The sequence below is a fragment of the Hyaena hyaena genome, unplaced genomic scaffold (assembly GCF_003009895.1).
Source record: "Hyaena hyaena isolate Hyena2069 unplaced genomic scaffold, ASM300989v1 scaffold_3, whole genome shotgun sequence".
Taxonomy (NCBI): Eukaryota; Metazoa; Chordata; class Mammalia; order Carnivora; family Hyaenidae; genus Hyaena; species Hyaena hyaena.
The window spans coordinates 9,768,682-9,790,255 of record NW_024080635.1 but is presented as its reverse complement, the minus strand read 5'-3'; the positions used below and the strand labels follow the sequence as shown (position 1 = coordinate 9,790,255).

General features: G+C 54.5%; 1 protein-coding gene across 4 annotated transcripts in view; it reads left to right on the top strand.

The window, feature by feature from the left end:
- Positions 1-12,667, top strand: part of ZBTB40 (zinc finger and BTB domain containing 40) — a 78,832-nt gene extending 66,165 nt beyond the window's left edge. For 2 of the 4 annotated variants that reach the window (XM_039231303.1, XM_039231278.1), the window contains exons 13-18: positions 339-503; positions 3,072-3,286; positions 4,417-4,579; positions 5,286-5,372; positions 6,742-6,968; positions 8,745-12,667. In XM_039231303.1, coding sequence (XP_039087234.1) covers positions 339-503; positions 3,072-3,286; positions 4,417-4,579; positions 5,286-5,372; positions 6,742-6,968; positions 8,745-8,939 — 1,052 coding nt within the window. In that variant the 3' untranslated portion in view covers positions 8,940-12,667. The remainder of the gene's footprint in view (positions 1-338; positions 504-3,071; positions 3,287-4,416; positions 4,580-5,285; positions 5,373-6,741; positions 6,969-8,744) is intronic. The other 2 variants (XM_039231297.1, XM_039231289.1) reach the window with 2 other exon arrangements.
- Positions 12,668-21,574: the final 8,907 nt, after the last annotated feature.

Below are 21,574 nucleotides of genomic sequence, written 5' to 3'. Positions count from 1 at the left end.
ATGTGGCAAGGGATCCAGACTTTGGAATTTCTGGGCATGAGGATGTATCTGCTTCCTGGGAGTGGATCGAGTTCTTCCATACTTGGGGTGGCCTGGTTAGCAGATGGGTAGTCTGTGGGGTGAGAACTGTCCTTATTCCTCGGGGGAGAGAGACCACACTGTGCCATCAGCTGTGTGCTGCCATCTGATAGACAGGCTCAGACCTGTCCCCCAGTGTGCTGCAGATTGCTCGTGGTGTAGTGTCCTCTCTCAGCTCATATTCCCCAGCACGTGCCTTCCGGTGTGATCTTGGTTGGTTTGGTGCCGTTTCTAATGAGTGAATTCCCATATGTTTCCAGGGAAAATGTATGCCTGCCAGTACTGTGATGCTGTGTTCGCCCAGTCCATTGAGCTGTCCCGCCACGTGAGGACCCACACTGGGGACAAGCCATATGTCTGCAGGGACTGTGGCAAGGGCTTCCGGCAAGCCAATGGCCTGTCCATCCACCTACACACCTTTCACAGTACGTACCGAGATGGTGGATGTCGGGCACTCAGCGCCAGGCCTGGCTCTGAGAAGGCATGTGACAACCATGACAGAAGATGTCACTCTACCAGAGCCAGGCCCCATTGGTGCCTTCCCCTCCCCTGTTCTCCTGCAGAACCGAGTCTCTCGTTCCTATTTCAAGAAAAATCCCATTTTAACATGTCATTGTATAATGTCCAGGCTGTTTCCATGTCTCCTTTTTAGCCCACCTGGCACTGCTTGGCTGACAAAGGCAAATTATGTCTGAAGGAGAGCCTTGATAACAGGCTGCCGAGCCCCAGAATATTCCTATTAGTCCACCTTGCTTCTCTTTCCACGCCCCTTCTGTGCCCACTCCTCTCATAGTCCTCCCCACCTTCCCCACCGGAGCAACCGCACGCTCCCTGAGTTCACACACACCATCGTACTTGGTCCCTGCTCACGCCGCCCTGAAAGCCTGTGCCCAGCGGTCTCCCCTCGCCACTCAGTTAGTGGAGTCTGCCCCCGTTTTTGTCCCCTTCTACTGGAACTGATATAAGCACATGCTTCTGTTGAGCACACAGGTGGGAAGGTAAGGAAAGCTCTGTGCCCTCATTCCAGCCTCAGGTAGTGGCCAGCATGGTGTCTGGCTGTGGCCTCACTGTGTCTTCTCCAATAGCAGACGTGTGCTCAGTGCCACGGCCCCGGGAGTTAGGAGCTTGGGCTCTGAAGTCACACGGGCGTGGACTTGAATCTTGAGCCTGCCATTTACTTCCTTGAGACCTTAAGCAGATTTCTTTACCTTTCTAAGCCTCCTGTACCCCTTCTGTAAATGAGAAGAAGTAATAATGCCGCCTCCTTAGGTTGCTGTGAGAATTAGTGAGGTACCCATGTAAAGCTCACACACAGAAATGCTCAGTAAATGCCAGATGTTATTATCGGTGATAAAAGCAACCCTCCCAGATGCCATTTGTCACCATCAAATTCAGTCTCTCTAGCATGTCACGCACCCTGCATACCCCACTCCCTTCTCCCCTCCCCACCTCTTTCCCACACACCAGTTTCTAGCTGTCGGCAAATACAGTGCCTCACAAACATGTGCTTAATGTCGACACACGCAGATCTGTTATCCACCAGCCAGCAAAAGACATTGTCGAGGCTCCTCTGTGCCCAGCATGGGCCTGGACACTGGGCAACGCAGGAGGCATCTAGAGGGTTGCCCCTTTCCCCCAAGATGCTTCCGGGCCCCCCTGTCCAGCTTGTGAGACTTCCAGAAGAGTGAGATCTGCCTTGGATCTAGTGCCATAATTTTATGTCCTTTCAGCCTTTTTAAATGCCATGCTCCTCTGGTCTCCTTTTCCGGGTAGCATTACAGGGGCGAGAGGAGAGGGCAGGACTGATCAGCTGTCAGGATGAAGAGGACCCCAAAGACTTCTATGTCTTAGGAAGTGTCATTGGTGGCAGGCCAGCATCCAGGCCCCTCCTGTGAACTGTCCTTACCCAGGTCACAGACCCCTGTCCTCAACTGTCCTTACCTGGGTCACAGGCCCCTCCCCTGAACTGTCCTTACTCGGGTCACATGCAGCATCACAGCTTATGTAGAATGCTTCAAAGCGCTTTCACAGGCAGTGTAAACTGAGATTTCAAGGGCTCATGTCCACAGGGAAACTAGTTAATGATACAGAGTGCTGCTGCGTGTCCAAATTCCTGAATTAATCTGACTTGGTGCACATGTAAGATTGGCTCGTGGGCAAAGGATTAAAACATTCTGCTTTCTGCTGCTTTCAGAAAAAATAAACTGCAGTTTCCTGCCATAGGGACACAAACGTTTCCTACATCAGTGCTAGTTCTTAGTTTTGAGGCCTCACTGAAGAGTTGGCATGTCCAGTTAAGCAGGTGGCCCAGAGCACGGCCGTGGTAATGAGAGCTGGGACTGTCACCCAGTTCAGCCATTCCTGCTTGTGTCATTGGGCTGACACTCTCTAAGCGTTGTTTTCCTAATCTCTAAAATAGGATGATAATGGATCCCACTTACAGGATTATTGGAAGGATAAAGCTAGTTAATATTTGTAAGGCACTTAAGACATGCCTGTTGTAGGGCACTCATTAAACATTGGATATGTGTTTTTTGTTGAATCTGAGGCAAGGAGCAAGGAAGCATCCTTCTGTCAGTCATATGCTGACAGGAAAGGAAATAGCCTGCTCCGGGGAGTTTGTTGGAAATCTCTGTACAAAATGAGAAAACTCAGAAATGCCCACTGCACGTAGGGCAAGAGCAAGGGCAATACTCCCTGCAAAGTAGTGAAATGGAATTTAACTTGTAGGAGGTAACGCAAGGAATTGGGATGAACGGCTCGATGCCGCAGAGGTGGTTAGTGCAGAAGCCTTGGGAAGGCCCTCCTCCCGGGACGAAGATAGGGGGCCGTCAGGTGACCACTGCACTCGCAGCTGGTCCTTGGAGTCTGCGGCCGTGCCCAACATCTAAACGGAGTCTTGCGCCTGGAGCTGTACACGGCCCGTACCTCCCTGACTGCTGCCTGTCGTATCTTCTCCCTCCATCTCTTCTCACCATGTGCCGCCACACCAGACATAGAAGATCCCTACGACTGCAAGAAATGCCGGATGAGCTTCCCCACCCTGCAGGACCATCGCAAGCACATCCATGAGGTCCACTCCAAGGAGTACCACCCCTGCCCCACCTGCGGGAAGATCTTCAGCGCCCCTTCCATGCTGGAGCGGCACATGGTGACCCACGTGGGGGGGAAGCCCTTCAGCTGCGGCATCTGCAACAAGGCCTACCAGGTGACCACGGGCTCCCCCAGGAGCGCCTCCCCCTGTCCCCAGGCTGCCCTCCCCCTTCGACCTGCCATGGCCCCTGGAGATGATGGTGTGGCTGCTTCTCATGAAGGATGCGGCTTGTAATTACTCCGATTCTCTCGGGTGATCTGGTCAGAGTAATGCAGTTGGGAGCTTTAATTGGAGCCGAGAATTCCTCCACCTCTTCTCTTAGGTTTCAGCCTTGTCACGAACCCAATGCTGCTTTTTCCCGCGGACATTCACACTCTGTGGAGCCTGTTGGCCCCGAGTGTCAGGGGATGTGAGTGACAGTGGGCTGTCAGTGTTAACTGCCCGGAAGTCCCTCATTTAGCACAATTACTGGGTGGTTGTTGCTGTTGTTTAACTCCTAGCGAAGGGGTCTGCTTTTTCATCTTCGAATTTGGTATAACATTAAAGGGAAACCCCATATGGAACTAAAAAGAAACCACACATGAGAAACTCAGTTCTAAAACTGCAAAGGGAAGAACGGTTCTTGTGACGTCCCTAAGACTTGGGTGCATGGAGAGAAGCAGCTAATCTAGCCCAGCAGAAACAGAGCACTAACTTTGTACCAAGCTGCTGCTGTGATACAAGGCCTGGGCCTGGCCCCTAGGAAGGTGGGGCTGTAGGGGGGCTGTCTCAGGACTGTTCTGCAGCCTGGACAGGAGGAGCCATTGCTTATGGGGCAGTGATGACCAACGCTCCTGCTCGAGGAGGGTCGCAGCTCTTCTCTGGGCCTCTGGGAGTCAGAGCCATGCATCGCAGACATTCTGGCTGGAAAGCCAGGGTATGAGTTCTGGCCATGCTGTTTACTAAGTCATATGACGTTGGGCAGGTCATTTAGCCTCTCAGCCTCCACCTCACCAGAAAGGCTCACAGGCTGGTGATGAGGGGAGAGGGTTCCTGAAGGGTCAGGCTGAGCCCTGACCCATAGCGGCCTCTGGGCCACCAGTGCCTTGGACCCACAGATGCCAGTCTTTCCTCTCACGTGGGCCTTCTGTGTGACAGTAAGAGTATGAGTTGAGATCCATAAGCTCATTTGTCTCACGAGGGCCTGGGAGCTCTCCAGCTTGCCAGAACTTTCTAAGACTTAACATGTGCCGTATTCCTTACAGCAATTGTCTGGTTTGTGGTACCACAATCGGACCCACCACCCTGATGTGTTTGCCGCTCAGAACCACCGGTCTTCCAAGTTCTCGTCACTCCAGTGCAGCTCCTGTGACAAAGCCTTTTCCAACACGGTTGAGCACAAGAAGCACATCAAAGCGGAGCATGCAGGTGAAGTCAGGTCACCTGTAGACGGGCGAGCTGAGGGGTGGGAGGGGCCGGATGACGGTGTCCTGAGCTCTGTCTGCAATCCCGACTTCCCGGGCTGCGGTGTGGAGTGCTGTGGAAACGGACTTCGTTCTGTCCCAGCGTCCCCGGTGGAGGCCACACTGGCCCATCGGTAACAGTAAGCGGTAGTGTAGTGGCGGTGGTTCTCGAACCTGGAGACCTGGTGCACTGTAAGCTCCTGTGGGCCCCTGAGGGAGAGTGAGCATCATGGTACCCAGGGAGGGTGGCAGCTATAGTGGCAGACTCCTGACTTTGGCACTGATCAGCAGCATGACCTTGGGAAGTGACCTCTCTTTTCTGAGCCAGGTTCCTTCTGTATTAAGAACTGACTTAATACTCGGGTCAGTCTGTGAGGATAATCACTGCAGCCTCGAAGCCTCTCCTGGCTGCAAGGTGCACACTTAGCACTGGTGGGCACCTTCTCTTTCCCTTCTCACAGCAGCCCTACTTTCCTCCAGGCAGCCTGGTTCCGATCTGGGGCTCTTTACACTAGGCAGCACTAACAGATCATAGGCGTGAGGTTCCCGGCACTGGGGAGACGCTTGCTAAGTGTCAGCCATCGCCGCCGCCCCCAGCTCTGCCCCTCTCCAGCCCGAGAGGGCCATCATCTTGTCTGTTCCCAGCACTTCTTTCCTTGTGTGCTCTGCAGACATGAAGTTCCACGAGTGTGACCAATGTAAGGAGCTATTCCCCACGCCAGCTTTGCTGCAGGTTCACATCAAGTGCCAGCATTCAGGTGAGCGCCCTTCTAAGATGCTCCCGTGCCACACCGCCCCGGGCAGCTCCTCCCCACCATTTGCAGCTGTGCGGTCCAGGACACTTAATCCCCGCCATGCCTCAGCTTCCTCATCTATACAAAAGGGACAATTGTAGTTCCTCTTTCCTCACAATGTAACTACAAACCGAATCTGTTAGTGCCCAGAAAATACGTGAGACGTGGCACCAGTGAGCATCCCTCAAGCGCTACCGCCATCATCACTGTTACGGCCGTATCGCACCAGATCTGAAGTGCTGGTTTTTAATGAACCATTAGGAAAGAAAAACTGCTGCCAATTAAACCAGACTCTATTGTCACTTAGCCTTTGCAGGCTATTCTAAGGGCTGTTTGGGACTTACAGTGATGTAGACTGTGCACACTCGTGTGTGTGCACATCAGGAGGAGGGTAGGAGTACGCGACGGTGAGCATCCAGCCTCTTGGAGTAGCTCTCAGTTCCGATGGTCGGGGTGCGAGTCGTTGGGCGTGGTGTGTGCTCCGCATCGGCGGCACCGCTGACGGACACACGCAGGCCGTTGGTGTTGGTCCCTTGAGCACTAGGGAGAACTCGCCTACTTTTGATTCCTGCTCTGGGGAAGTAGCTGAGCAACCACCCCTCACCGCGCCTCCTCAGCCGTGTTCCTCCTGGGAGTTAAAAACGTGCACCACTCCCATCTCAGGGATTTCCTTCGAAGTCCCGGATGCACACTCTGCACTTTAGACATTTGTACATGTGTGGTCATTGGTGATTGCGCACCCTCCTGCCGCCTAGCCCACAGCAGTCGTAAGATGCCTTTGGATCCTCGTCAGAGATGTTAGGATGTGCCTCTTGGAGTTGATGAAGTGTAGTATTGTCAGCATCCATATTTATAGTTACATGAAGAATGGGCTTCACACAGGCAGATTTGGCCTGGATCTGCTGTGCTCCAGAGCCCTCACCTGCTTGGGACCTATTCTTGTAGCTGTAATGTTGCATTATTTTTTCCTTTTTTTTTTTTTTTAAATGTTTTATTTATTTCTGAGAGAAAGAGAGACAGCGTGAACAGGGGAGGGTCAGAGAGAGAGGGAGATACAGAATCTGAAACAGGCTTCAAGCTCTGAGCTGGCTGTCAGCATAGAGCCTAATCCAGGGCTCAAACCCATGAACCATGAGATCATGACCTGAGCTGAAGTCTGACGCCTAACCAACTGAGCCATCCAGGCGCCCCTGCATTATTTTTCCTAAAGAGAACCCCCCACAGTCCTCCAAAACCTAGATCTGCCTCTGCACCCCTGCCTCTCCCCTGTCACTGCTCTTGTTCCTCTTGGTCGTTCCGCCCACAGCCTGTCCTTTCCATCCCCCTCTTCCAGGGTCACAGCCGTTCAGGTGCTTGTACTGTGCAGCTACCTTCCGCTTCCCCGGAGCACTGCAGCACCATGTCACAACAGAGCACTTCAAGCAGTCGGAGAGCACCTTCCCCTGTGAGCTCTGCGGGGAGCTCTTCACCTCGCAGGCCCAGCTTGATGGCCACTTGGAATCTGAACACCCAAAGGTGACGGGCTCTGAAACTCAAGCAGCAGCCTCACAGGTGGTACAGGTGATTCTGGGGCCTTCACATTCCAGGGTGCTAACGCTGGCCTCCTAGGCTTCTCTGGAGGCAGCTCTGTCACGCCACCCAGCCTTTCTCTCTGGGGCTCCCACAGGATCCCATAAGGAATAACATTCATGACCAAGGGGGCCTTGTGGAAGAGTCTCTCTGGACCTCTTACCAAATAGAACAGAACACTCTAGTCTCCTGGTGAATACATGCAAATGGCCTCTGGGTAGAGGGATCCTGGAATAAGAATTTCCAAAAGCAGAACAAGCTTGGTTTCTCCTCATTCACCCCCCTCCCCCTGCTGTCTTCTGCAGAGCCCCCTGGGGTGTGGCAGGAGCCGCAGGAGACCTCGGGGAAGAGGGGTGAGCTCTCTGTTGGGCCCCTGCTGTCGAAACACTCTGATAGCTCCTCTGGGCTGCGCACGGCACACTGGATGTGTCAGGGCCGCTCCCTTTACCTGGGGGGAAGCGCGCCTCTTCTGACGTTTCAAACCTAAGCTTGCGCCAGCCCCTCTCTGTCTCCCTGGTCCTCTCACCGCTCTTCCTGCCTTCTCCAGCAAGGGCGGGAGAGAAGGAAAAGAAACCCAGTCTGTCGATTGTGGATGGACTGGAGCGGAACTGTTAACTGATTGGACGGCCCCACTGTCCAGCCCCATGGATGAGTCCTTTGTGACCATGTTCTTACGGGCCTCTGTGCGAGCAGAGAGTGAGGCAGGTGGGCAGGCTCCAGGGAAGTTCCTGCTGCTGGACCACCCAGAGTGGCTCTCCTTTCATCTTTTTTATATGTTAGGATCTGTGATAAGATGTCTTATGGAGGAAGGGGGCAGGTTTCTATTGCTAAAGAGAAAGAAAGAGAGTTTGAAAACTGCTTTCCCAGATGATTTTTTATTAAACCTCATAATTAGCCTCTTCCCCTCCACAGCACAGACAGGTAACTGAGCTTGGCCTCCCCACCTCTGCCCCTGCAGGTCTAGCACTCTGCTCCTCACTCCTGGCTGCTTCTCAAGGGCCAGGGTGGCTGTGCCCACTATGGGCTCTCTGGTTTGGAAATACCAGGGGGCACCAAGCTGACCTGAGCCCCACAGGCCATGAGCATCAACTTGGAGGTGTGGGTGGGAAATGGGTGTGTTTTGCCATACTGGTTCCCCCTGAGATGGGAAGGCCATCTGGAACAGGTGACGCAGATTTGGAGGGGGTCTGTGTGGCCTTGGAGGAGGGCTGCCAGCCTGGGGAGCCAAATGAGGGAGTCGATAGAAGTTGTATTTCCTCCGCTCGTCCCTGCTCCTAAGTTCTATAGCCATGTAGCCTCCGAGGAAGGCTCTTCAGCCTGAGGACCAGAGACACCATGTGCCTTTGGCAAGCCAAGGCTCCTGATAAGTCTTTCTGTTTCCGTGGTCAAGCCTGAGACTAACCACCATCAGTAGCATTCCTTTCAGTGGTGCTCCCCTCCACAGTGTGCTCCTCGAGACAGGAAAACCCAGTGTAAGAAACAGAGCCAGTATTCACTGGTATGTAATCATAGAGTCCAGGCGCCCTGAGATGGCACACTGAGCGAAATTATAGCAATTTAGCACACAGAGTATTTAAATTGTTTGCCTGCCTTCGCTTTTGCATCGCTGCTGTGTTAGACTTGCCTCTTCCCATTAGGCACATGTAATTGCTCTCCTCAGGTGAAAACATAAATATCATCATTACAGCATGAGACGAAAACCATGTAAATTCTGGGGAGCTCACTGTGGACATTGCCTAGAGCAGCCTCGTGGTCTTTCCCTTGCAGGTGATCCAAACCCCAGAGCCGGCTGCCCCGACAGAGCAGGTGATCACTTTGGAGGAGACCCAGCTTGCTGGGTCGCAGGTGTTTGTGACCTTGCCAGATGCGCAGACATCTCAGACCAGCTCTGAGCTCGTGGCGGTGACCGTGGAGGATTTGCTGGATGGTACCGTGACCCTCATCTGTGGTGAGGCCAAGTGAGCAGCTTCTCACCCAGTGGAGGCCCTGCATTTGCCGCAGAGAACGTTCCACGGCTTGCCCTCTGCCCCCGTCCCTGGCTATCCCAAGTGGTGGGCATCTCGGCCTCCGCCAGCCGGAACACTCGCACTTCGTTCCCATAGAACCGACAGTGCTGGAGTCATCGGCACCGACCCCGTTGCCCTCCAGAGGGGACAGGCCTACTGCAGTGGCCCCTGTGATGAGCAGTGGCCTAGGAGCCAGTGACCAGGGCACCAGAGAGGTGCTGGGTGCCGGCTGCCTTCACTGTGCAGAATGGCAGGGGCCTGTGGGACCGCGGCCCGCAGATGGGGGCTGCCAGTGCTCCTGGCCAGTTAGAACTGAGAGCTACACACCAGCAGAGCAGCCAGAGACCGCAGGCTGGAGCCCACAGGGCCCTTCCTCACTCTGCCGTGCTCCCATGTGCTCAGGCAGCACAGCCCTCTCCCGGAGGCAGGATGGGGAGCAGCGTGTTCACACCAGAAGGCCTCGTTTCCAGGCCAAGTCCCACCCCGTCCGGACAGTGAGCCCTTCCCCAAACGAGGCTTTGCGGTGTTCCTGCGGGACGCTGTTGGTGTGGGGCCATCCCGCTGCAGAGACCGGCCTGCCTTTCCAGGGTATTTCCCTCGGTGCCCTGTGCCTGAAGGCTGGTCCCCACAGCCTTCCCGTGTCCTCCCCACCCCTGTTCCCACTCAGAGCGGGAAAGGTCTCCATGGCCTGTGAGCCTCGCCCCCTCGCTCTGGAGCTGGCGTTACGGCTAATGAACCAGGGCGGGGCTGGGTGCACTGGTGCCCGCGGTCGCCCGCCTTGTGAGTGGCTTGCTGTCCCACTCTCCCAGGCTGTCACTGTTCCCGCAGGGTCGTGAGCCTCTGGAGGCTGAATTTCACAAAGCTTTTTTATCTTCAGTTCCTAAAATATAATCTGATAATTAATGGTTTGTGGAATCCATTGTGAAGTGCAATTAGATGGATGTAGGTTCCCGCCGTTTGGAGGGAATGACTAGCATTTATCTTCCTTTCCTTAATGCCAGGAGGGCGAGGTCTGCTAGCGCAGTGCTTACACACCGGGCGCGGCTCGCAGGGCTTCACCCCCTGCGGAGGTGGTGCCTGGTTGCGTCACTCCCCGGCAGGCCCGCGCCTCCTTTCCCAGCACATGTCAGCGTCGCCAGGTACAAGCAGGGGCAGGGGTCAGTTTGGGACTCGCTGAGAACTTTTACTGCCCCCGCGCACTGCTGGGAGGGCAGAAGGCAGAGCCTTGCCGCTGACCAGTGTGCTCGCTGCAGCCACCTGGCTGCGTGCGGGTGGCGAGTCCCAGCGCGGGCCGCCGCGCACACCAGGCAGCTCGCCACTCCTGCCTCTGCTCGTGTCCTCGTTGTGATGTGCACTGTCACTTGAGCTTGTCAGCTCAGGGATCCTCCCGTTGCGGAGTAAATGAAGTTTTTAAAGGCGAGTCCTTGAAAGCCAAAACCTGACCAGAAGATGGTGCTCAAACCTTTAAGACGCGGCCTCCACATGCAGCCCTCGCGGCTCCTGCCACAGCTGTCTCTCCTGAAAGGTCTCCATCCTATGAGCTGTCAGCCCAGGGGAGCTCTTGATCTGCGAGGGGCAGAGCAGCACTGGATCTCCCCGTGGCACCAGATCAAACCCTCTGGAAGAGGATGGGGCAGCCCAGCCCGGCCGTTAAGAGTGCCTGCTGCTCACGGGCCACCGTGGTGCCACCGGAGAGTCCCTTCTAGTCAAGAAACAAACAAAAACTTAATTGCTGAGGGCCTGGAGGGACAGGTGATTTTTCTTTTTTAAAAAGTCCTCTGATGAAAGAAAGCTGTAAGTTTTTAAACCAAGTTCCAGATCTTGTCAAGTTCCGAGAAATACTTGCTCAGGTCTTCGACGGAACCCCGCATTGTGACAGCGCACACCTTTCCTCCAGCCTGCCGTGCTGGGAGCCCGCAGACACCTGCAGCCCGCCGTGCTGGGAGCAATCGGGGGCTGCACCCGGGGACACGCCGCTCCCCTGGCACATTCGGCCGGAGGCATGGAGTCTGTGCTGCTTCTAGTGACAGTGAGGACAGGGTGTCCCGAATCTAGTCTTCACTCTGCGTGGGCCTCTGCAGGGCGCTGTGTTGGCCACAGTCTTAAGAGTCACTCCCCGGAGACTCCCAAGTGTGAATTTTCACTCCCCGGAGATGCCCAAGTATGGATTTTAATTGTAGGAAGACTTTTTCTAGCTCTATTTGGCCATCTCTGTTCTTTCCTCCCACTGCTGCCCAAGAGACCTTCTGAATGTCTGCCACAGATGACACTGTCATTGTGCTCTCTTTGGTCCCCGTCACTTGCAGAGGTGTCTGGCTGCCTCGCTGCCGTGGGTGTGTCCTGCTGGCCTCCAGGCTGAGCCCTGGGGCGTTGGCGCTGGTGTGGAGGAGCCTGTAGACTTCCTGGGTGCACTCAGTGGGACCGCAGACTTTCTCTGCTCCCAGAGTTCAGGAGGCAGCCCATAGCGAGGAGGGGAAAGGCAGCCAGAGTCCGAGCTGGAGCCTAATTCTGTGGGAGTAACGGGGATCACTTAGGGAACGGGATTTGCCATCCCAGGTAAGTGAGATGACGAATAGGAGACTGAAGCAAGGCTTGCCCAAGGAACATGGGACTGTCCCAAGTACAGGAGCAGCATCTGGGGCCGGGGGTGCAGCAGAGGGGCAGAGCCATAAAGACTGCCTCTACTGTCTCAGAAGCTTTATGCTTAGATGCCCTTGAGCCCAGCAAGTGCCAGGCTCTGTGCTGTGAATCCTGGATTCCCCTGGTGATCCATCCAGGGCTTCTCTGTGGAAACACTCTGACCCTCCCCTCCCAGCAGCCATGGGCATCGGCCTCATCCCCCGTCCCCAGGAAAGAACAAGGTCCTGTTTGACAGGGTGAATGTGGGGGGTGAGGGAGGGGGCCTACTGTGCTCATGGTTTCAGTAAATCAGGTGCACTCTCACAATCGAGAAAGATGAGATGGGCCCTAAGAGTTTCTCACCGCCGGTGACGTCACAGTCACCACAAGCTGATGACGTATTAATGAAATGGGAGAGCTGTGCCTTTAAGTCTCAGCATGCCTTAGGTCTGTGAATTGCCTAAGGGATGGAAGAAACCGGTGACCTCGCATGGAATGGTTCTAGGGGACAAGCAGCATTTCCATTGGGACTAGAAAGCTGGACAGTGATGGAGAAATTGCTGGGATGTGTTAATCATTCCTCCCAGAGAAAGAGCAGCAGCCCCAGCCCTGCTCCTCTTGATCCAGTGTCCCCTAGAGCCCCGTGAGCGGTAGGGAAGAAACGGGATCAGCAGTAAGATTTGGGGTTGAACAGGGTATCGGAGGCAAGTCGATGACAATTGTTTTGTTGCCATGGGAAACCTTGGGGCCGACAGGACCTGGGCCAAAGCCTCAAAGCACAGCCAGAACCCAGAAGTTTCCTGCACCTGCAGCTGTGCCTCTAAGGACGAGAGAAGCCGCCTGTGTTCGAGGGGGTCACGTTGTTGAGAACAATTATCGCCTGGGCTAATTCACGTTGTGTCCCAGCCGTGGAAATGTTCACCGCTTCTCTTCCGGAGGCCGACACACCTCCCAGCATGGTCAGGACAGGTAGCCAGCACCCGGTGCTGTAAATTAGGTTATAAACCATTATTTTCATTTAACTTGCACTGTTCTGTATAAATAAAATACACACTTTGAAAATCTTGTGCTGCCTGAGTTTCACATGGGCTGTGATGATCCAGCCCTGTTCCCTCTCTGGTTCTGGCAGCTGTCAGAGGGGCACCGGCTTGGTAGACCTGGGTTCCTAGGGGCTCTTATACCTTTGGGCCACATTGGCATGGCCTGCGGGGGTGGGGGGGTATGCCGTCCTGTCACTTGGAGGCTCTTTCCTAAGCCCTCTTCCCCAGGGAGCAAGTGTGCTGCAGTGTTTCAGAGAGGGGCATGGGTATGCAACCTGGGTATATCCGAGCTGTGCCACTTTCTGACTGTGACCTTGGGGGAGACAGCCTCTCAGCCTTCCCCCCCCCATCTATAATGGGGCATATTGCTGCACAGAACTGTAGGGAGGTTCCAGGTCTGACGTTAATGAGCTTAGTGTTGAGATTGTAATTGTTGGCTAAGTCTTTCCATGTGGAGGTCAACCATTCCCTGCGATCGCTGGCACTGAGGTGGGTGTCCATTCCTGCACCTTCACGTTTCTCTTCTCCCTCCCTCCCCCTGCCTCCCTCCCACCCTCTCCCTCTCTCTCTGAACCCTCGGGGAACCTTATAACACCCACCACTTTTCATTTATCTCTTGAATCTCAACTGCCCCAAAGCACAAAGTGCTGAGCGGATGAGTATAAAATAAGCAGAAACCTTTTGTGGTAAATAGCTGAAAATGTCACGTTGCTGGCAGCCAACGGGGAAACCTAGAGGCCGCACACAGACAGGATGCACCTCATTTCTGCAGAAGAATCAGCGTGAAAAGAAAAGGGAAGGCATGTTCTATCCGGCAGTCCTCTAAGGTCAGGCCAGCCCCGAGCTGGAGAAAGCAGGGGCGAAGTCACTCTGTGCTCAGGTCTCCCGGGACAGTCCTGGAGTGGCACAAATGGACCCCTGTCCCGAGCCCACAGGGACTTTATGAAGGAGTGCCCCTGCCTAAGCGGTGTCTTTGGAGAGAGACTGGAGCCCTCCATTGTAAGCAATAATCCTTACAGTGCCCTGGGCGGCTCTGGATGATTGTAACGTACCACTGGGCTCCAGCCATGAAGGTGAATGTGTGCAGAGTTGGGAAATGGGCCGAGCGAGCCCTTGGCAATCCAGTCATCTCAGCCCTGCGCCTGGGGGGCTGCTGTAGGAGGCTGAGCAGCACAGTGGGAAGGGCATGGACTAACTAGACAAATGACCTTGGGCAAGGCCTTCCTAAACTCTTACCAGTATGTAGATGCTTCGCAAATGATGTCTGTTATTGTTCCCAATACTGTTTAAAGAGCCTGGGGGGAGAGGGCAGAGAAGGGCAAGGAGGAGTATGTCCAACACATCCTTAAGGTAGGGGCCTGGGATAGAGTGCCGGGCTGCCCAGGACCAAGTTAAGACTCCCCTCTCTGGGCTGTCCCACGGTAATCCCAGGGCCCCCGTCCCAGACCCAAGTGAATGGAGATAAGAGGGGTGCGGGACATCCCAAGCGGCGCAGGGACTCAAGCAGCACAGCTGAGGGGTCTTATCTGCATACGGGAGGGAGCACACCCAGTGAGGACCAGGGAGTCGAAACACGGAGTGTGTAATGATGTCTGGTCTTCCCACCCTGCCTGTTCATTGCTTACCTCATCCTCCGTGCTTATGCTCAGGGAAGTGTTTGGGTGAAAAGAGAAATGTAGCTTCTGGCCGCCTCCACGTGAACTTGTCCTAGATCAAAGGGCTTCACCCTTCATCGAGAAATACTCCAGTACTCAAGGCTTCACCTAGAACAGAGGGCCTAGGACATGGGCATAGAAACCAGGTTCAGGGGTGCCTGGCTGGCTCAGTCGGTGAAGCATGCAACTCTTGGTCTCAGGGTTGTGAGTTTGAGCTCCACATTGGGTGCAGAGATTACTTAAAAATAAAATCTAAAAAAAAACAACAACAAAAAACCACAACCAGCTTCATTTTTTTCTCGTGAACGTTCTTTAGGCTTTATTCTTGCGCATCGGTCCCATCCTCGGCCCTGTCCATTGGTGCCACCAGAGCACAGGTCCCATGCCCACGAAGACACTTGTGTCTCTTCCACACGTTTAATGCACCAGACAGTGCACTCAGGTGCTTAGTAGATGCTGCTTGTCTGGTTTGCCCTCCTGCCCCTCAGGGAGAAACCAGCTTCCAAATCTCACCCCTGCTGGCGAGGCTGTTCCCCAGGCACCTGAGGGCTGGTCTATCAGAACATCCTCCTTCCTTTGTCCGAGGAGAGATTAGCAGAAGGCGAAGAGCAGCTAGCGGGGCCCAGAGCTCCCCAGCTGCTCTGATCAAACACCACTCCTGCCGGCTCTTCTTGCACTGGTTCCCCCAGCGTCGGCCAGAAACAGCTGATCAAACACATTAGGACAAGGTCAGTCCAGGGACCCATGGTCCCCTCCAGGGGAGATTCATAGACCTGCCATCAGGAGGGTCTGATAAAAATGAGCAGGGGGTGCGGGAGGGGCCCCACGGGCCTGGCACGGGACCAAACACCTTTTCATTCCTTTTAAGGTTGAAACCTCTGTGCTCGACACAGGGTCCAGACCAAAGCCAGCACTTGCAGAGAGGCCGGGGCTGGGCTGCCTGTGAGCCCAGGGAGCGGAGGTGAAATGAGGAACAGGGTGGCCGTGCACACACGTGCAGTGGGGTCAGAGATGTCAGGCAGGAGCGAGGGTGGGTGTGGGGGCCCAGAATTATTAGATTGTCACAGGGTGACTTCAGATCCTCCCTCACTAAGCTGTGACCCCTTCAAGGGCAAGCACTGTGCACCTTCTTTTTGTTAACAGACACACACATGCACACCGTTCGCCAGGCACATCAGATGTCTAATGGCACAGGTCTGATCTCCCTGGAGGTCTGGGGTCTCAGGTCCTATTGTGTGCTCGGTCCCATGCCAAATGCTGTAGGGGTTGGGCCATACTGGCCTAAAATGGGATGTGGTTTCTGCTCCTGGGGACTGATAGTCATGTTGCCCAGACAAGGATCATTTATGAGAAATAAGAACCAAAAGCATCCCTGCTGGTCCAGACCAAGACCTAACGTACCTGTAAGTGCTATGTTTCTCTCTCTCCCTCTCTCCATATCTCTCTCTCGCTCTCTCACTCTCTCTCTCTCTCGTCTTTTACATCAGAGTGGTTAATATTTTTTAGAAATATTCTCATCACAAATTAAGTGCTTACCATATGTTGCACATGGGATGGAGATCTCTGTGTAGTCTCACTTCCCCAGCACTGACGTAGCTGCTGTTGTCCCGTGTTACAAATGCAGAGACCAACACCGGAGAAGTCACTTAATGAGTGACAGAGCTAGTGAGCCAGGGCTTGAACACAGGCGATCCGACCCCAGAGCTGTTCTCACAGATATGCTACATCCAGCATTTCTTGCCTCGGGCGCCTGGCTGGCTGTGTCGGCAGAGCGTGTGGCTCTTGATCCTCAGGTCTGTGAATTCAAGCCCCATGTTGGGTGTAGAGATTACTTAGAAATAAGATCTTTTTATAAAAGAAGAAACTGCCAGCCACCTCTTGTTTAATACCTAGTCGGCCAGAAAATACCCAGTCAGCTGGCCTTCCCAGTCCTCGGCCGCCTTGTCTGCCATACCTGGACGGTTGTCAGATGACCCAGCAAGGCTCCCTGCCCGTTCTCTCCTTTCCCCTCTCCTCCATCCATCCCCCACCAAGATGGCCAGTCAGGCCTAAAACAATACTTTTATCTGCTAGAAACAGGGTGTCCTATAGCACCAAGTCATGTTCTTTGCCTTGGCTTTGGGACAAGATGGTCTGTGGCTTAGGGCCCATCCCGTTTTCGCCAGCCCTCAGTCAATGCTTGACACCTCAGTCCAGGCTCACTCTAGTCCCCGGAGTCTGGAAGGCCGGTCACCACACCAGCCTGAGCCCCGCAGGGGCAGCACAGCCTTACACGGCCCGGCACAGGTGTGCAAGAGAGACTCCTGGACCCACACCCTGGGCCCTGGGAAGCATCTTGGCCTCTCTGACTTTCCCACCTCTCCCCTGATCCTGGGCTCCTAGAAGAAAAATGTTTTTCAGAACAGCAGCCATGCTATTGGAAAGTATTTCATTAGAACACTGTATGAGATGTAGTGGTGCAGGGCCACCCTTTCGAGCTATTCAGATCTAAATTCAAATCCCTGGCGTGTCCCTTGTTAGATGTGTGACTCTGGGTACGTTAGCTTCTCTTTACCTTGGTTCTCTTTTTGTCTGTAAATGGAGGTAATAAAAACTCTTAAAGTAATTGTGGAAATTAAAGGTAATGCGTATAAGACTTTGGTATAGGTTATTGCATGTAGAAAGTGCTCAATTAAAAAAAAAAAAACACTCATGGGGCGCCCGGGTGGCTCAGTCAAACATCCCTAAACTCTTGATTTCAGCTCAGGTTGTGATCCCACGGTTCATGAGTTCAAGTCCCACATCAGGCTCTATGCTAACAGTGCAGGGCCTACTTGGCATTCTTTCTCTCCCTCTCTGCCTGCCTCTCTCGTGCGCGCTTGCACGCTCTCTCAAAAATAAACTTTAGGGGTACCTGGGTGGCTCAGTCTGTTAAGCGTCCGACTTCAGCTCAGGTCATGACCTCCTGGTTCATGGGTTCAAGCCCCGCGTCGGGCTCTGTGCTGACAGCTAGCTCAGAGCCTAGAGCCTGCTTCACATTCTGTGTCTCCCTCTCTCTCTGACCCTCCCCTGCTCATGCTGTCTCTCTCTTTCTCTCTCAGAAATAAATAAAAACATTAAAAAAAGTTTTTTAATAAATAAATAAGCTTTAAAAAATACCACTCATGCTAACAGTGGGTCCAGAGCTCTGGGGTGGTCCCCGGCCCAATGCAGAGACCCCAGTGGTGCTTCTGAAACCCAGCTAAGGTGGCTTCTGGGTGAGGGGTGGGGGGAGATGAAAAAAAGGACAAGCTGGACAGAGTCTCTGGAAGGCAGGGCCTCCTCACTGCCTCTCTCTCTGCCCCATTTCCTTGGAGGAGTCGTGCTTGGCCGGAGCTCAGGAATCACCTGGGGTGAGCCACAAAACCAGGAGTAGCACTGGGTGCCCAGGAGCCGCGCTCCTAACTGCTGCCCCCTGCTGCGAGCAGCCCAGAGTGAGAACCTGCAGCCCAGGTGCAGGCCGCAAGTGCAGGCCGGCTTCTCGGCTCTGAGTGACCCCGAGGTCCTGGCCCTGTGGCCCCGGGCCGGGGGCGGGTGGCCTCCCGTTCTGTCATCAGCAGAACAGCTTGTCTTGGTGCATGGGTGCCTCCATTTCTGTTCCGTCCTGGGGTGCTGGCTTGGAGCAGCAGGAGGGCTCCCGGCTGCTGAAGAGGACCCTCCAGAGCACAGAGAGGAGGCGAGGCAGCAAATGCCGGGCCTCCCTCCTGTTTGTGCGGGTGACAGTAGGCCCATAATGCCCACACTTGAGTAGCACTCTGCCATTTTCAGCTCATTATTGATCCTCACAGCAGCATGGAAGTTTAAGTATCTTCATTATTACTCCTTTTACAGCGAAGGAGGAATTCAGACGCGGGCTCCTCTGTGGACTTCAGGGTCCCGGCTAGTGAGAGGTGGAATTGCCATCCTGCTCTCTGACACCAGGCGTGGGCTTTTCCCACTCCACAGTGCTGCTGTCCCCTTTTGTCACCATGGTCCCCATATCTCAGAGCATCTTGAGTCATTTACTTGCTTGACTCTGACAGCAAAGCTCTGAGGCTAAAAGAACATGAATTACCATTTTGCAAATGAAGAAATTGAGGTTCCAGAAGGTGACAGGTCCTAGTCCCCCGGCAACTCAGCAGCAGCACTGCCATCAAGCAGCCAGACCCATGGTTCCAGCCACTTTGAAAGGAAAAGCACTACTTAGGCCCGGGGAGGAAGAGGACGTGGGGTGCTGCGTCCCCGGGACCGGGGCTGGCTGAGTGCTGCCATGTCTTACCCTCTGCCTTGGGCCGGGCTGGGTGTGCGGCGTCCCCGGCGCAGCCCTCGCGTCTCCGTGCAGGTCACCAGATGCGCGCTGTGATGAGGGAAATGGCCTGTTCTGCACCACCTGGTACAGGAATCATTAGTCAGATGTGGTTTTGAGTACCTGAAAGGTGGCTAGTGTGATGGAGGAACCAAATTTTCTATTTTAGTTTATTTCTTAAAAACATTTATTTATTTTGAGAGAGAGAGAGAGAAAAAAAAAGAATGCATGTGCCTACGAACAGGTGAAGGGCAGAGAGAAAATCCAAAGCAGGCTCCATGCGGGACTTGAACTCACAACAGTGAGATCATGATCTGAGCAGGTATCAGGAGTTGGCTGCTTAACTGACTGAGCCACCCAGGCGCCCCTAAATTTTAAATAGTCATATGTGGCTAGTGACTATCGTGGTCAGTGAGAGTCATTCAGGAAGTGGCTAAACCCAAATTCAAGCCCAACCCTGTCAGTTCCCAAAGCCTAGGACATTTCCACTGGTGCCCAGGGCCAGGAGGGACAGGCACTTGAGTGGTAAACAGCATCTGCAGGTCAAGGGTGCCTACTTTCATTCACTGAGGTTAGCCCTTGCTGTATGCACGTACGGTCAGCACCGTCCCCGTTCTGTCCTGTCCTCCGTCTTAATTCATGTCAATGTCGATACCAGGGGTTCTACCTCCATCGTCAAGGGCGCTGATTCTCTGCAGTGACATTATGTTTAGCCCGTGTTACAGGTGAGTACATTGGAGCGCAACAGGGTTAAGGAATTTGAGATCAGCCAGCTTTTGCTGGAAGGGTCACCCTGGTGTAAACACAAAGTCCAGACCAGAGCTAAACTGAAATTAAGAGTTGCAACAGGGGCAGGCAGGAAGCCCTCTCCCCACCCCATCTTTGCAAGGACAACATCACACTGAGCGTGCAGCCCAGGCACCGGCCGATGTCTACAGAGTGAGTGGTGGGGGCTGAGCACGCCCTTGGAGGGGAGGCCCACCTTCCTGTGTCTGCGGCATTCCCACGGCTACTGTAGTAGAAGGCACTTGCCTTAAACATTTTTAAAAATTTTCTTTTGGGGGCCCCTGGGTGGCTCAGTCGGTTAAGTGTCCAACTTCGGCTCAGGTCATGATCTCACAGTTCGTGGGTTCAAGCCCTGCGTCGGGCTCTGTGCTGACTGCCAGCTCAGAGCCTGGAGCTTGCTTCGGATTCTGTATCTCCCTCTCTCTCTGACCCTCCCCTGCTCATGCTGTCTCTCTTTCTCTCAGAAATAAATAAAACAGTTAAAAACATTAAAAATAAATAAAAATAAATTTCTTTTAATGTGTATTTTTGAGAGAGACAGAGAGTGAGAGGGGGAGGGGCAGAGAGAGAAGGAGACACAGAATCTGAAGCAGGCTCCAGGCTCCGAGCTGTCAGCATAGAGCCCAATAGGGGGCTCGAACTTATCAACTGTAAGATCATGACCTGAGCCGAAGTCGATGCTTAACTGACCGAGCCACCCAGGTGCCTCTCAATTAAACAGTTTTTTAAAGTCTAAACTTTAGTTTTTTAAAGTCTAAACCATAAACTTACATGCCACTCTTGTTTATGGAACTAACAAGATTTGTGGCAACGTGTCAGCGTATTTATAGAACAGACGTCCTAGGAAGACTAAATGCATCGTCACCCACGAGCCGCAGGCCCCACCCCGGTGACTGGACCAGACAGCCTCTGAGGACCCCTCTCCAGCAGTCTGTGGTTCCTTACACAGCACTGGTAGCAGGGAAGTCCGGGCTCCGGCCATGGCTCTGCACCTGCACCTTATGTGCCGTCTCCCTGGGCCTCACTTTCCTCATTCGTGCTGGTGCTGCCCGTGCAGGGAATTGTGAGCGCCGAGCCCGGCCCGGGGCAAGCACGCGGTGAGGTAGCTCACACCCACCGGTGGGGAACAGACATGGAAAGGATGAATTGTCCTCCGTGGGAGGAGAAACCTGTCCTCTTTGGGCCAAAATGCTGGCACAGGAGCTGAGAATGGCACCCGTGAGAGCCTCCTGTGGCAGCTTCCGTCCAGTGCAGCCCTGCCTTCCCGCCTCCCTCTCATTGAGGGCTGGGGCCTTGGGGACTGTGCCCACCAGGAGCTGGCAGGGACAGGCGAGAAAACCATCTAGAGCTGGGGGGAGGTGTGCCCCAGGAGGAGGGTGGGACACAGGGACAGCCCTGGTCTGAAGCAAGCCTAGAGCTCGGGGCCCGGGAGGCAGGTGGTCACATGCCAACCCGCATCCCCTGGCCTTGGGCAGGCCGCTTAGCCTCTCTGAGCCCTACTTTCCTTGCCTGTGGGATGGGGAGGGCAACAGTGCTCGCCTGCTCCTCGGGACTGTGAAATAAGACCCACGAAGACCCCGACGTGGTGCCGGGCAGAGGAGGGACTCAGCAAGGGGTTGTGATTCGCGTCCCTGGGCCTGACCCTGGAAAGCAGCCCTTGCAGGAGGAGGCTCTGCTTTGTTGCTGGACTCTGGTGCCCACAGGGCAACGGCAAGGAGGGCGTCCAAGCCAGGTGTCCTATCCTGACATCGCAGACGCCGTGGCCTCAGCACTAACAGGGAGAGTCCAGGCCCGAGGCCTGAGTCTTCCAGGGTAGGCCTGCCTGGCCGGGAGAACAAGCCCAGAACCCTGGGCTTGTGGGGAAGGCCCACCCCACCCCTCCGCAGGCCCGAGGGGATAGGATTCCCTGGGTACCATGGGCTGACCCCTCTTTCCTGGTCAGAAGCCTCCCCACAAGCCTTTCCAGGGGCTCCGGTCCAGGCTGCCAGGGGGCAGGGGGAGGTGACAGGGCTTCAGGGTTCCCAACGTGGGGCCACAGGTACCCCCAGCCGAGCACACTTAAGGCCAGACTTACCTCCTGGCCTTCTTCTTTCCCACCCCCACCCACGTCCTCTGCCAGACTCTTCCCACCCACCTTCTCCCCGTCCTTCAAGGCCCATCCCAATTATCTTCCACTCCAGAAAGTTGC